Source organism: Rattus rattus, chromosome 11 (genome assembly GCF_011064425.1).
Source record: "Rattus rattus isolate New Zealand chromosome 11, Rrattus_CSIRO_v1, whole genome shotgun sequence".
Lineage (NCBI taxonomy): Eukaryota > Metazoa > Chordata > Mammalia > Rodentia > Muridae > Rattus > Rattus rattus.
In genome coordinates, this window is record NC_046164.1 from 7,203,045 (window position 1) to 7,219,628 (window position 16,584).

Genomic DNA, 16,584 nt, shown 5'->3' on the forward strand with positions numbered 1-16,584 from the left:
CATCTGCCCATCCGGGGCCAGTGCTCTATGCTCTTGACTCTCGAGTTGATTAATTTACCAAGAGACCCGGTGAATTGCATATGGCTTCAAGATGCCAGCTCGACATCTTTAGCTGTGAGGCGATGGCTCCTGTTGTCTACGTGGAGACGATGAAGATTCAGCTCCCCTAGCGACCCTGTACCATCCGTCCCAGTTTACAAGCGGCAGGGGTGAGCCTGGCACAGCAGCCGAGTCCTCGCTGAGACGTTACTCTATGAGATGGCAGCCCGGATCCAAGCGTGAGGCTCTGATGCCGTGTGCTGAAGGAGGGTAAGAAGCCCCGAGGTCTGCTGCCACTGCTCAAGGCCATCTGGGCCGTTTACAATGGTGGCGGTTGGTCCCCATCCTTGCTCCTGGGCTCTCGTCTGGGACCTGGCATCTTCTGTGATGCAGTGTCAGCTGCCTCCGCCAACAGGTATGTGCAGTGTTGATGTTGCCTATCTTCAGATTTAAAAGGTGAAACTGCACATGCAGGAGTGTCTGCGTCCAGCTCCTGCCTCCACCGAAGAAACAGCGCCCTTTGAAAGGTCCTGCACCTGTCCCTTGACTTTTTAAAGAAAAGACTTTTTTTTTTTTAACCCAAGAAACTAAAAGTATTTGTTAGGAGACCCTTCTCAGAGTACATTAAAACGTACACTTTCTGCTTCTAAGGTAACCTTGGCTGGGGAGCTGGCTTAGTCCATACACTTGCTGCACCAGCGTAAATCCAAATGCCCAGTGTGGATGCTAGGCGTGCATGGCGGCCAACTGTACCCCTAGTGCGTAGTAGGCAGACAGGAAGACTCCAGACAAAATGGCTCAAGAAACTCTATTTTGTATTTGTGGGTTCATCGAGAGACTACTCCTCAAATGATGAGGCAGGGAGGACCAAAGAGGACCCTTACCTTCCAGTCTAAACAGACGTGCAAACACATGTACACACATACACGCGCACGCACACCACACACACACGCACACCACACACATTATAAAACTAAAATAACCCTGTAAATTATAATTACTTCACTACCTCTTCATCTCCCTCTATTATTCCTCAAAAGAGATCATTTACAACCTTATTTAAAGCTGGGGGCTGCTTAACATAAACTCTAGGAAAAAACCATACAAAATTGTTGTGATTTAAAAACATTTTTTAATATGAGGTAAGATAGGTTTTTTTCTATCAAAGTTAACAAATGTATGTCAGAGGCTTAAAATTCATTTTTATGCTCACACTTAATCACCAATATGCAAAATACAAAATTAGATGCCAAACATGAATGCCTTACAGGAATCCTTTACATAAATGTAAACTATCTGTAAACTTTACATAAAATACATACTAATTCAGACAAAGCATTTCATTTCCTAAATGTGTTCATAAAGCTAGTTACTTAAATAAAATAGAAATTAGAAACAGAGTAATTTATTGGGCCCTTTTCTTTATATGCAAAACAGAGAAACACACTGTATATATGCAAGTATATATGTATATATACACATGTATACATATACGTACATATATACACATACATACACATACATACAAGCCTCAGAAACTAGAAAATCAACTACATTTTCCACAAAATGAGCCTTTCGTGCTCTTATTCTGCAAACCTCCTCAAATTCTTCCAAAAAAAGATCATTTCTAAAATATATATGGCAAGGCTTGATGTATGTATTAGGTAGTTTGAGAAAAGGTAATGATTCCAAGTAAAAACATTGAGATATCAGATCTAAAGTGGAAAAATTTATTTAACTTTGGCCACATCAGGACGACAAAGCAGCCCCTTTATGTCACCACTCACAGAAAGGACATGACAACATTACCATAGTGCAGCCCACTTCTCTCCGGGCGTGTTCAAGGGTGGCTCAGACCCACGCTATCTCCTACTGAGTGAGCAAGAAAGAGCTACAAAGAGATTAGTAAGGCAAGGGACTGATGATGTTTCCTCACTGCAGCATCAGCCTTCTGTGCTCTGAAGGTGTGAGCTGCACGCTCAGTTTTAGATGGTTAGGGTATCAGCAATCTTGGCTCATTAGCTACTACACGGCAACTAATTTCTAATGTGCAACACGACATAGCCTAATAGGACATGGAAGAAAGAGGCCTGGAGTCTTCCCTCAGATGCACAGAGTTTCTGACACCACCTCATGCAGTCTCTGGCCTTGCTGAACTATATAGCTGCCACTCTACTGTGAAGCAAAATAAGCCTTCAAGTGTCCCTTACTTGATCTTAGGAGGTCAAATTCTCTGTCCAACAGTTCCTCTTCTGTTAACTTGGAAAAATTGTCTTCTCCAAAAGGATTCCACCCTGACATGTCAGGGGGGTGACTGATGGTCTTCTGATTTGTGAAATTTGCAACTGCCTCTTTCTCAGCGACTGACCTGCTAAGAGAGGAGAAAGAATGAATGACAGGGATGACACTGAGGACATTAGACTGAGAGTACAGGATGAGCCTAGGCTGTAGCTCAGGGATAAAATGCTTGCCTGGTATGCATAAGACCCAGGACTCAATATTCATCACAGAGAGAAACTAAAACCTGGGCCACAGTGGTTCATCCCTGGAATCCCAGCACTCTGGCACCTAAGGCTGTAAGGCCAGCCCGGGCTATTTAGAGAGTAAGTTCCCAGCCAACGTAGGCTAGAGTGACCCTGTCTCCAAAAGATAAAGTAAAGAAATAAAAGCACAGGATGGACAGACTATGGCTGCTGTGTGAGCCACCCCACAGAGCACAGGGCTCTAAGCCCTGCACATGCGACTGCACAGTAACTAGTGCTCCTTACTTAGCCTCTGACTCTGCATCCTAGTCCATAGAAAGGTTCTATGGAATTTATCTGATAGGCCTGTTGTTTTTAGGAGGAAATACAAGCAAGCCTAAAGCCCAAGGGTGCCTGGGCACCTCCCTCACCCCTGCCAGAAAGCCCAACACAGAAATGAGGCAGCATAACAAAAGTTCTGCTTCCTTTCACAATTTGATTTCAAAAAATTAACAGTGGGGAAAGACTCTACATGTTAAAAGAAATAGTTTATAAGCCTAAAGTCACTGTCATCCCAAAACATGGGTCACAGAAGTGAAAACAAGGGGCAACAGGTGCCTTTCTCATTCCTAAATCCAGGCCTACTTGGTGTGTTTCAACGAAAAGAACAGTGTTTAAACAATTGTTGAGGGCTAGAGCACACAAAGGGAAATAAACAGTAATACTCAGTTAATAAGACCGGATGCAGGGTTAACAAACTGTTTACACGTTTCCTCTAGAAGAATGAAGCCTAATCCCTAACCCCACTCAGCATACTAAGTGGCACTTAGCACTTAACTTCTTAGCATAATCACAATTATTTACTCTGCCACACTGCTTTCTTTAAATGGCATTTCATTTGCATAACTAAATAATTAGGAGCATTTTGAACAAATTAAAGATGCAATAGTATTCGTTATTAAAGACAGGTAGGAATGCTGGAGGACAACCAGTGGCAAACAGCACCTCCTACTCTTGCAGAGGACCTGGGTGCAGTCCCTAGAATCTACTTGGTGCTCACAGCCATCTGTGACTCTGCTTCTGGGAGACCAGTGTCCTCTTCTGGCCTCAGTGCACACCAGGCACCCAACGGTGCGCATACAAAACTCATACACATAAAATAGAAATGAATTTAAAAAAGAAACAGCACAGGGGTTGGGGAAACAACTCACAAGCAGCATCTTGTGTAAGGCCCAAGGTCCTGGCTTCAATTTCCAGCATATATTAGAGACAGACAGACGGATGGATGATAAATGGAAAGATTTTCTTTTGTGTATTATTTAGCTTTATGATACAGATGAGAGTCTCTTAAGTCTAAGGCCAGCCTGGTCTATTAAAAAGCTCCAGGACAGGCAAGATTACACACAATGAGACCCAGTATCAAAACAACGACAGACATGGATGTGGCTGATACACCAACCACTGAGTCTTAGGGGTACTGACTTATATATGTTTTATGCTTCTGAAAGATCACCAGCTTCCAGAAGTATAACCATGCACAATGAAAATTGAGTACTGAGTGTGGAAACCTGCGTATGAGGCTCTGTGCTACAGTGTGTACACTATCTAAACTTTTCTTACTTGTTTTGGGTTTTTTTCCTGTTTCTTGCAGTGCTGGAGAGAGAACCTCAGTCCTTTCTATGGGGATTTCTACTGAAACGACAGCTTAGCCATGTATATGAACTAGCATCAAGCAGACTATGTGATTCTAAAAGGAAAAACTACATGGCTCTTGTCACAGATGAACTAACCTCATAGTTTCACTTCATAGTTCAGAGTCTACTGGATCTAACGTGCTTCCGGTGTGCACTTTAGGCCTAGCTTCCTTGTAATAATGCCACTAATGTATGAAGGAAGTGTACTAAGCAGACAAAAGCTAGAGTGAGCAAGCAAATGGCAAAAGCCGATGCCCCTTTGAGTGCTGCTCTCCACTGCAGTCATTTGTCCCAAACCCATACACCTCTGCTCTTGTTTCAGAGATGTCTCATAAATTAATTCTTTAGATCTCCTTCCTGGTGTCTCCCCAGAATGTAATAGATCGATATCGTTCCTCTCCCACCCCGCCTCCTCCCTCTCTCTTCCTCCCCCTCCCCCTCGGGACACACTCAACTGACAGCATGCTGCTGCTGTGCTCGAGCTCACTGTCTACTCAAACCCACACGCGCTCAGCTACTGGGTCAAACCCTCACTGAGTCTAAGAGCTTCTTCCGGGTTCCTGCACCCAGTTCGTCAGCCAACTTCAGTTTCACAATTACAGATATCAGAGCTTACTACCTTGGGGCGGGAGGGGGTGTATCTTTGTATGCACATGTATACTCGTGCATATTTGTGTGTGTTCACACACGAGGAGGGAAGAAGTCAACCCCAAGTGTTATTCCTCAGGCTGTCCACCTAGTTTTTTTGATACTGGGCTTGTCAATTAGGCTCATTTGTATCTGTCTCCATCTCCCCAGCTCTGAGATTACAGTGTGTGACTTTACTCCCTGCTTTTTTTTAAATAGAGCCTGGAGATCAAAGTTAAGTCTTTCATGCTTGTTGGAAAAGTACTTTGCCAAGCTCTCTCCCAACCCTTAATAATGACTCTTAATTCCAAGACCCTGAAGACCTAATATTAATATCACATCCAAATGTGAGAAACTATGTACCAAACTTCTTCAACTTATTGTAATGACTTCCCATAGAAAGTGCCCAAACAATTCTAACCAATATATCTGAAGAGTTAAAATTCACTATTTTTCAACTACACTAAGAGTAAGTTTGCTATGCATGATTTACTTAAAATGTTTGTCCCTGTGAAAACTGAACCAAATCATACAAACTTTACAGAGTCAAGTAGTTGAAGGCAGTGTAACATCTAAGTGGAGAAGTTAACATGTCTACAAAGATCCTTCATTTTCAATCTCTAAAGTAGTTTTCTTGGACTTTGCTTCTACTTCAATTACAAAGAATGCTGTATGTGAACAGCAACAAACTCCTAAATATCCTTCCGTGTGGTTAAAAAACTGTGTCTGCAAATAGAGCTGGCAGACTTGCTAGGTGGAGCAGGAGGAAGGCAGGCATACAACAGAGGACTAGGAGGGAACAAACCAGCTCGTCCAAGAGCCACTCAGCACTTCCTGATGCTATCACCCACTTCCACAGTAAGGGCCTTTGCATCCACTAGGAAATACTTGCCTGGTGGCACCGTAAGAGGAGTCCACTATGGTTCCAACCTGAGCTGGAAGTGAAGAGGCGTAGGGAGCTAAGGCTGGTGAGAACTCTTGAGGAGAGGTAAGATACTCAGGTGACATCTGCTGCGCCGGCTGCTGATGGTGAGCTAGCATCTGCTGCTGCAAGAGAGCCTGCTGATACTGCTGCATCTGAAACAAGAACACAGCCTCTGGTTACTCCGTTCCTCCCTTCCCCACTCATGGAGACAAAACCAGAAACTCACAGAATAACTGCGTATTTGAAGAAGGACCTGTTACCAGAAAACTGCCCAGAGTGATTTAAACCCATCTAATATTAAAAAGTCAGACTCGACTGGCCAGATTCAAATTTCTTTCTTTAAGTAGTCTAAGAAAAAGACAAACGAATAGGTCAACTGATACCTGTAAAAGAAAAGGCACACTGAGCAAATGCACGGCATGGTCCTTCTATGTGTCACTTTTTCTCAACAGATACTTGTTGAATGGAAGAGACATATGACAAAAGAGAACAGGGACTCTAACAACCACAAGTGTCATTAGACAGTTACAATGTGCCACATTCCAATCAGGCTGCTTGAGAATATACATCTGCCTTCAAGGAAACAGTCCACTAAGGTAAGTTTTTAACGTACGTGTGTGTGTGTGTGTGTGTGTGTGTGTGTGTGTGTGTGTGTGTGTGTCCGTCCCCTGCTCGGTTTTGAGACAGGACCTCTCGCTGAGCCTGGAGCTCAGCTCATCAGCCAGAATGGCTGACAAACAAACAGTCAAGATCTACCTGTCTCCACCCCCACCCAGCGGGGCTCTGAACTCAGTCCTCTTGCTCACATGGCAACACTGTCACAGAGCATCTCTCCACTGTCGCTCATTAAGTAACGTAAACTGACTTGCATTGTGGACAGTCAGCATCTGGTGTCTTCGGCCTTCCCACTTCTTGAGACATAGTCTTTCTCCCTGGACCTGGACTTCACTGACGTGGCTAGGCTGCCTGGCCAGCAAGCCTGAGGTTTTCCATTTCTGCCCCCTTTGCTCCTTGCTGGGGTTACAGGTGGAAGTTACTAAGCCTAGACTTTCAGAATGGGTGCTGACGATTAAACTCATTTCCTTATGCATGCACGACAAGCACTTGCTGGCCTGACTCATCTTCCCAGGCCCCAGACTGAAGAATGAATTCTAAATAGCACCATGCATACTGTAAATTCCCTCAGAAATACACACCTATAAAGAACATCTAGACGTGACAAAGCCTTACCATGGTCGGATACTGTGATGCAAGAGGTTGTGGCTGATACACTGAGTGCATTAAAAACTGTTGTTGAAGTATTTGTTGCTGGTGCATTGCATGTTGATACTACAAGAGGGGAAAAAACAGAAGTGAAGATCAACACTGTGAGGGTCTGAATGAGAAGGTCCTCGTGTGGTTGAATGCTGTTCTCCAGTTAAAGATAACATTTAGAGAATTAGGCGGTGTGGCCTTGCTGGAGTCTTGCTGGAAGCATGTCACTGGCGAGTGAGCTCTGAAGTTTCAAAAGTCCATGGTAGGCCCAGTCCCACTCTCTTTGGGCAACTTACAAATCAGCTTTGGCCCTCAGCTACTGTCCCAGCACACTCATGTACTTGCTGCCACGTTTCCCACCATGATGACAACAGACTAATAAACCTCTCAAACTGTAAGCCCTCAATTAAATGCTTGATTTTATGAATTGCCTTGGTGTCTCCTCAATGTAACAGAACATTAAGATGACTAATATCCATGCCTTCCAGTGCTGAACTGTCTTTTTGCTATTATTTATTTTTAATTTAGTGTTATCGGTGCTTTGCCTGCATGTCTGTCTGTGCACTGTGTACATGAAGTACCCACAGAATCCAAAAGAGGGCACTAAATTCCCTGGGACAGGAGTTATTGATAGTTGTGAACCATCATGTGGATATTAGGAATCGACCCTAGGTCCTCTGGAAAAGCAACTTCTACTCCTAACCACTGGGCCCTTTCTCCATCCTGAGTTCTGTTTTTTTTTTTAAGTATTAATTTTTATCAGAATAATGATTAAGAAAATAGTCTTGAAAACAACACAAAACACCCTTAGTCAGTGACTGTAAATTTCCCTATGTTCATCAAATTGGTTTTAAAAGTAGTAGTAAGGCAGAGTGTAACTAAAACTGTATCAGCACCGTTTAAGGATGTCTGGAGGAAAGTTAACACACCTTGCCTTTTCCTAGCCGATGTGGGCACCTTCAGTGAGCCCTCATACCACAGGTTCCTCACTCTCCTGCCTGCCGTGCTCTCCCGCACCACCCCACAGTCTATCGGGCAGCAGTGGACGGGGCAGCCCAATGGCGTGTTCAGGACACAGCTGTCCCCAACATGCCTTAGATGCTTGGGCTTACAGAAGTCCCACGTAGAAAAGTCTAGTGAGGCTAGAATTTGGCAGGACTTTAGAAAGGACAGAATAATACCTCCTTTGTGCCTCCATGTCAACACAGGCAACATAATGAAACATTAAAAACAGAGGTGCAGGATCAACCTGGGGTACCAGGCTCACAGATAAACAGGAAAGGAAAGATGATTAAAAAGACAGTGCTGCTTTTGAAAATACAACACTTTTTCCAGAAGCACTGGTATAGATTCAAAATATATCTGTGATGCTTATTTCTGCACACCAAGTGAACACATGTGCTTCATAAAGCCATGGTGTGATCTATTTTAACAGCGCATCTCTTTACTGAGCATCAAACGTCTATTAATAAAACATCCTTTGGTGATTAGGAAATTGAGGATAGTGTTTATCTGAATACACTTCAAGTTATGATATGCCTATTTTAAGTCTATGATCTAAAAGTGAATGCAAAGGTATTCGATTGCTGTGTGAATTTCACACCACCACTTCCCTCTATAAAGTAATAAAAATACTACCTGCTGCAAATAAGCGTTTTGAAGTAGTTGCTGTTGCTGCTGTTGCTGCTGTTGCTGCTGCTGCTGCTGCTGCTGCTGCTGGGGATGACGATGCAAATGAAGCTGCTGTAATCTCCAATCTCCCTGCTGTAATTGCTGGAGAACTCTATGCTGCTGTGGTGGCTGCTGAGTGGGTCCCTGAACCATTAAGATGTCAGACCCATTTCCAGGTCTCAGTGCCCCTATATTTCAAAAACATTAATACACAGGTAATTTCATTAAAATGAGTAGATTTCAAGTTATTAAAACATTTACAGTTTTGTAATAGACCTTTGTGTGGATTACATAGTCTAAACAAAATATCTACTATAATTGTAAATGCGCATGGAAATAATCCTATCATCGACAACACCAACAAATAAAGATCTTAGGAAGTCCATCAACCCAAATCAGTGAGCTCCAGGTCCACCGAGAAAGCTGGCCTCAGAGGCGTGTGGAGCTAAGAGAAAGCTAGGGGTGAAAGCACTTGCTGTGCTGTGCAGCATCGGGAATGAGGATCCAGCCACCAGCTAACAATCAGGATGGAACTGCGCAACGCACCCTGCTGCCCAGTGCTGGGAACCTGGGGGAGACAGAAGGCTCACTGGGGCTCACTGGCTAGCAGCCTAGCTCCAGGTTTCACCGAGAAAGCAGCCACCAAAGAATGCAGCGGGGAGTGAGACAGTAGGAGGTCTAACACCATCCTGTGGCACAGGCATGCACTCATGCATACACACACACACACACACACACACACACACACACACACACAGATACATAAGTAAAAAGAGATTATGGAGGAGGAAGAAGTCTAACAGGAAGGAGAGATAAGAGAGGGTAACGGAATATATGTGACATAAAAGTACAAGGAGTAAGTACTTGGGGGAAGGAAGAGGGGCAGTAGGTGGGACAAAGAGTTAAGGGCAGTGAGAGGGTTAATGTATATATTACATAATATGTACATATATTTCATAGGTATATAAGAATAACATAAAACCCATTACTTTGCATGTTAAAGTATGTATGCATACTTTGTAGTTGTTAAAATTAATCAAAGCACTGAGAAAATAATCTAAAGGGAAAAATCATCTCACTAATCATGGGGCAAGCATTTTCAAAAACTTTTACTACCTGCCAAGGCCTTCCCAGTATCACAGGGCTTCCAGGAAGGCAGTCAATGGAGAAGCAGCCTCGGCGACTTGGGTCATGCTGATAGCAGATGGGATTTACAGGATCAATACTACTAACGGAACACAACTTAATGCCCAGCGAGATACTCTGAACTCTTTTGTTAACTCCTACATGTACGTACATATAGACAGACAGACAGATGGGCATTTGGTAATTATTTCCTGCTGGCCGCAGCCTCAGAGAATTAAGTAAAGGATTAATTGTTAAGAGTTCCTTTCCCTTCTGCCCTGAGCCTCTTGCTGGCCATGTAAGAGGCTTGGACTCCTTAACTTCATGAACCAGAGAGTAAAAAAAGGAAAGAATTTAAATCTTTTACATAGGCAATATGCACAGACTCTCTATGTCTGTCTCTCTGTCTCTCTCTCTGTCTCTCTGTCTCTCTCTCTCTCTGTCTCTCTCTCTCTCTCTCTCTCTCTCTCACACACACACACACACACACACACACACACACACACACACCTGCCTCAATCAGCTCTACAAGTATCATGCATGCTCACATGTGCAGACATACACCTATACGTGCACACATAAATAAGCAGGCACAGGTGTATATACATTTGGTGGATGGATGAATGTATGGGTGGGGCAGAGGCCCTGAAGCCACACTTAATTTCTTTTCTCGGGCCTTTTTATAAACAAAGCTCTTAGCAAATACCTCATAGATAAAATGTTACACAAAGGAGGAGTGGGCCACCTCGGGTGAAATCACCTGCATGCCTTTACCCTATCCTAGATGGCTCCTGACAACTACCAAGTGTTGCAAAGACAAGGGTAAAGGGAACTGACCCTGGCTGACCCTTTAAGTTCCTGGAATCTTTGGGCCAGATCTGACCGTTCACAGATTTTAAATAAATAAGCCTCTTTTAAAGTTTTATTCGCGTTAGGCGTGTGTGAGCATGTGCACGCAGGTGCCCTTGGACATCAGAAGAGGACGTCAGATCTCTTGGAGCTGGTGTTTCAGGGAGTTTTGAGCAGCCTGATATGTGTGCTGGGAAACAAGTGAGGGCTCACTGGAAGAGCAGCAAATGCTCCTAACCAATTCTCCTCTCTCCAGTCCCCAGGTAAGTCCAATACTACCCTCTGAAAAATGCACTGGCACAGAAATCAGGAACTGACTGTATGGCTGTTCTATACCACACTGTTAATAACAGCAAATAAATACTGCAAGTTATCTAAGTGGTTATAAACTTACAGTCCACTCGACATGGAGTAAGTTAAAAATTACACAACAGACAAAACTTTTCAAAAACATCTTAAAAAGCAAGTGGCAAAGAAACATACCTGGGTCTATTTATGCCAATGACATAAACTGTTTATATGAATTAAACATGGCTATAGTAGTAATATTAATTTGGACTATGTTCATATTTTCAAAATGATTATCCATGCTTACAAGCTAAGAAGGTACATGCTACACTGGTATTTACCTGAAAAGAAACCAGGAAAGTTTTACATTTTTCTGTCAATATTTCTATAATAGATGAATATTTTACTCTAGTTTCTATAGAAAATAAGAAATCTTTAAAAAGTAAAACACATGCAGCGGTCAAAGGTTGGGGTCTGGATGGCCAATCATTGCCCCCATTTTTCTGTTAAGACAATCTAACTAAACTGTCACTGCAGTTGGACTGGCTGGCCCTCAAACCTGAAGCCAGCCTGTCTCTACCCTGAACCCACCCCTCCAGTGCCCCACCCCCACACCACACACCCCCTCACAGCCTATGCTGGGTTATGGGAGCACACTGCCATGCCCATCCGTCTTTGCTGAGGGTGCAGGGATGTGCACTGGGGTGCTCAGCCTGCACTTTGCTGACAGAACCATGTTTCTAGGCTTTCTGTAAAGCACTATGCTCTGTGCTTTAGAGTGTTAAGTTCATTTATACTCCAAGGGAAACAAACTGTGTCAGGTTTATCCCTACCATGAAAGGTCAGCACTGCTAATTAATTACCTTTGGGTTTGTGGTTACTGAATTCCCCAGGAGCAGGGACTTTAACAGGCGTTGCTGAACTCTGAATGGTCAGCACACTGGAAGTGGCAGCGGTGGAATTGGCCTTTGGTCTTTGTCTTGGTGCAATTGAGGTTTCTGTTGGTCCAATGGTATCTGTTATTCTATAATAGAAAATATAATTTATTCCAAATAATGAGATTATCTCTAATTTACTATTCATTCTATAAAAGACATACATAGTTGATTATTACAGATGACCACATTAGTCCTTCTACTTTCCTTCTCAGTTTCCATCTCAGAATACAAGTTTACTACAGCTAGTAAAGAGAACACAGCCAGGTACAGCTAGCTGTTGAAACTGTACTCTACGGTCCACCTTCAAAGCGGGAAGCACGGAGTACAGTACTGGCGACCTAAGGGACAGCACTAAGACTGAGTACACGAACAGAAACCTGCTCACAGGGTTTCTGACGAAGCCAGGATCTAGGTCTTCAAAGGCACACAAAATAATCCCCCTCACCTGGACTCAAGAAAAAGAAAGCACTGTCTCCTGTGCTTGCCAAGCCAGGCTGCCTGCCACCCGACCTTTGTTTACCTAGAACACTGAATGGCAATCAGGAGAAATGTCTGGTTGGGACTCAGCATAAGCCCCAAATGCACACAGCAGAACAGTAAGCACAAGTTTGAAAACAACAATTAGCAGACATAAGTGACATTTCGGAGCAACAACAACAAAAATAAGTAAATTTATTTTTAGTATTCATACATGCATACAATGTATCTGAATCAAATCTAACTCCCAACCCTCCGCACTCCAATTTCTTCCCTATTGGTTCTTTTTTTTTTTTTTTTTTTTTTTTTTTTGGGCTGGGGGCCGAACCCAGGGCCTTGCGCTTCCTAGGCAAGTGCTTTACCCCTGAGCTAAATCCCCAACCCCAATTTCTTCCCTATTAACCTCAAAACTTTTCCCTCACAACTTCATGGGCTTTTTTTTGATGCCCATTCAGTCCTCTTGGTGCCGCCAGTATGTGCATGAGTGTGGGACCAATATACTCTGAAAATTACGTCTTTTTTCAACTTTGCTTTCTGTAAACTCATAAACTCAATTAAACTTTAATAAATCTCTCCTATATTTCTTTAATGACGTCACTTAATATAGTTTCAAATGATTTAACAACTAAAACTGTATATGCATGATTTATCAGTTCCTCGGTTCCTATAGCACACACCTACCTCTCTTTCACAGTACCTCTACATACCACAAGAGGGACCCCTCCCAACACTTAGCCTTCTAAAAGGAAAAACAAAAAACTCAGGGCAAATTTTCAGAAACTTCGGGTTGGTGACCTAATTGAACTTAGCAGGTCATAACAAGAAGGGAAGTATCACAGAGACGTTGGTGGGAGGAGGAAGGGGACGGTGGGAGGAGCCAAGGATGGCACATGTGATCAAAAGACAGTGTGATGCATAACATTATTCAACAAAACCTTTAAGGCAAAGTTTTTCCAAAAGTCATAAACATATTGCAGGCATGCTGTCTCCTAACAGTAACAGGGCAGACGACCGATGATTGGAGCAGAAAGGTATAAGCTATGTAAAAATGTAATGAAGACAGCAAGATCATTTCTATACATAGCCAATCACAGCTCACTTAATAATCAAGTTGTCCACAAAAGCCGTATGCATTCTTCATTGCTGAATCATCTCCCCAGCCCCACATTTAAGGTCTCACTCTACAAGTTAGAATCAAGTAAATAAGTAAAAAGTGAGATTTCAAACTTGATTCTTTACCAAGCATTCTAGTTACATACACATATAAATTGTACAACTACACACAGTGATGGCCTTTCTCTTTTCCTTTCTTAAATACAAGCAATAGGCTTCCTAGCTCTTAACTCGCCTCTGGAGGTCCCTGAATTAAGATCAGCGGGTGACGAAAATGATGACAACCACATGTCCACAGAGACACCGGCACTTCCACTCTCGGGTCCTCACTCACCTGAGCACCCACACGAGCGGCAGTCAGGCCCTCTACTTCGTATGTCTGAGCGGCTGTTTTTACTGTCTAGGCTCTAGCAGCACAGACTGAGCCCACAGCATGCTGGGTAAGGGAGCAGCACAGACTGAGCCCACAGCATGCTGGGTAAGGGAGCAGCACAGACTGAGCCCACAGCATGCTGGGTAAGGGAGCAGCACTGACTGAGCCCACAGCATGCTGGGTAAGGGAGCTAGTATTTAGGGAACGAGAACTACAGCCTCTCCTTTGACAAGATGGCTGTCGGCTCCAGCACAGCCCTGCCTACCTGGCTTTCATCTGGCTTTTCCTAGCAGCGGCTTCGGTAGCAGTCATCGGTTCTGGAAGAGTTGATGGAAGAATGGAATTCTTGGAAGAAAAAGGAACATTTCATTTAGTTTTTAATTTGAGTGGTAGTAATTTTTATGCTATAGATAAGACTATTCAACTTTTAAAGCACCGAGATACTAGTATTCAGACATACTCCGCAGATTTACTCTGTAAATAACTTCACATATGTAATGCCATCTTCATATGGATGTTCCACAGAAATCTTTACAAGATGATCAGAGCGTCATTGCATAACTATTTTTTTGTGTAAACAATGAGTAAAAAATAACTATGACACACCTGTAAATCAATGATACTTTGTACTTCAGAAATAAACAACCAGCGACCAGGATTAACGATCATGCTGTCTCTAAGTACTACCAACAACTGTCATGGCATTGTAAAGTCTAGAAGACAGTTCCTCTTAGAGCTGCGTCTGTCGGCCTGGGGCACTGTGAGCAGGAGATGAACTGAAAGCTGAAGGCAGGCACACCCAGGCCAAGCTACTCTGCTCACTAGGAGGTCAGAGCATCCACAGGGACTCAAGTGAGACAGCAAGGGCTAAAAAGGGAGAGGCCCCACAGACCTCCCTGTCTAAGCAGGTGAGTGAGGTTACACCTGAAGGAAACAGAACAAGTCAGACCAGAATGGTCTCTACAGAATCAGTGCTGAGCTAGAAACCTTCGTTAACAGTAGCAGAAACTTGGCACGTGTAGTTCATGACAGTGTGCAGGGAGTGACTGCAAGTCAGAGCCTTGCAGCCAGGCATGGCGGCACGCATTTTAACCCCAGCACTCCTGGAGGCGGAGGCAGGATCTGGAAGTTTAAGGCCAGCCTGGTCTACTGAGTGACTTCCAGGACTGCCAGAGCTATGTAGAGAGACTCTGCCTCAAAAAAATAAATAAAAATTAAATTTAAAGAGGAGAAGGCAAAGGAAGCAGGCAAGCAAGCAGGCAAAGAAGGAAGCAAGAAAGAAAAAGAAAAATCAAAACCTTTGCGTAGGATCAGTCATCCTCAAATGAGCTTCTTACTTGGCCTAGCCTGGGCTATTGGACTACACATTAACTATGATCATCATAACTCACTATCCTGACTTTACAGCAGGAGGACAAGAGGATTTGCACCGTAAAGACATAAGCTCAGCCACTGATGAAGGCAGTGCTGAAGTTGGGTGTCCCTTTCCTGTGCTCTGCCATGCACACCTCACAGAGTCCTGAGGTTTAACACCGTGCTTAGCATCTGCATCATCAGTACTATTTGATGACACCCCTTGGTTAAAAACAAAAACAAAACACTTAAAACCCTGTTATCAAATATGTTAATAACAGCTCATGCTCTGTGACTGACACATGCCATGCTGTGTTTCTCTGCACAGTGCAAACCAGCTATCCTGCGGAAGCTCTCCAAAACACCTGAGCCCAGTCTAAGAGACGAGGCTCATACAAGCCAGCGTGAGGCCATCAGGACCACCTCATGAGCCAGGCGGCCGTCCTAGCAAGCATGCACGCACACACACAGCCAAAATGGGTGCTCAAGGTTACCTGCTTCACAAACTACTTACACTGATGTTGGAGACCGGACAATCCTTTTTGGCAGATTTAAATGCAAAGTAGGAGACTTGAAATATGTCAGGTCTGTGCTCGGGGTCTGGTTCAAGCATGAACCCTGGAATAACAGATCAAACGGCAAGCTGTTTGAAGACAAATACTACAGAGAGGCACATTATGGGAGGGGGGTCTGTTCTAGTCTACGGCCCATGATTCTAGCTGACTTTGGTAATGCTTAGAGGAAACAGCAGAAACCTTTTCTAAAAGTAAACTTAGCAGAGGCCGTCACAGACCATCTCTGTGCTGGACAGATGGCAGACATTAAACTCTTGAAAAAGTGACACCAAACAAAAGGTGAATTAAGAACACAAAGCCTGTAAACTCAGAAGTACCTAATTACTCAAGAAAGCTCTGGAGCCACAGTGAGGAGGTGAAGGGGTCCCCTAAAACAATTCCCTTTAGTTACCTGTTACCTAAAAGGCCTTCATTTTAAGCTATTTCAATCACTTAGCAGAGCAGCAGAGGGCTGGCAGACTAACAGCCCTCTGTATAAGTATTACACAGTTCTGTATTCATATTCTTCTCATCATCACCGCCAACCATCCGAGCAGTTCTAGAATGCACTATTAACATATTTACACTGACCTCGCCGCAGTCCCTGAGATGTTCTGTCTAACCCAATGACCATTCGCTACTATTTATACATTTTTGGGCGGCTTCTATTTCAAAAGGCTGGAACTTACTCGATTCTGTAACTGAGAAAGTTGGCTGTGTTGGCACCTCCACGGCTGGTTCTACTTTATTGCCCTTAAAGTACTTAATGCTTAACTTACGTCAAACGTGTTTAAAATTAAAGTTCATGCTAGCTACTCCCAAAGTTACTATAAAACAATGAG

The 16,584-nt window shown here is 43.6% G+C and overlaps 1 protein-coding gene across 3 annotated transcripts in view; it reads right to left on the reverse strand.

Annotated features, from left to right (window-relative positions):
- Bmp2k (BMP2 inducible kinase) overlaps window positions 1-16,584 on the reverse strand; it is a 95,819-nt gene that overhangs the window by 22,086 nt on the left and 57,149 nt on the right. For 2 of the 3 annotated variants that reach the window (XM_032916966.1, XM_032916964.1), the window contains exons 8-14: window positions 15,703-15,806; window positions 14,101-14,180; window positions 11,798-11,958; window positions 8,640-8,860; window positions 6,978-7,076; window positions 5,715-5,899; window positions 2,250-2,410 (exon numbers count right to left, since the gene is read on the reverse strand). In XM_032916966.1, coding sequence (XP_032772857.1) covers window positions 2,250-2,410; window positions 5,715-5,899; window positions 6,978-7,076; window positions 8,640-8,860; window positions 11,798-11,958; window positions 14,101-14,180; window positions 15,703-15,806 — 1,011 coding nt within the window. The remainder of the gene's footprint in view (window positions 1-2,249; window positions 2,411-5,714; window positions 5,900-6,977; window positions 7,077-8,639; window positions 8,861-11,797; window positions 11,959-14,100; window positions 14,181-15,702; window positions 15,807-16,584) is intronic. The other variant, XM_032916965.1, reaches the window with a different exon arrangement.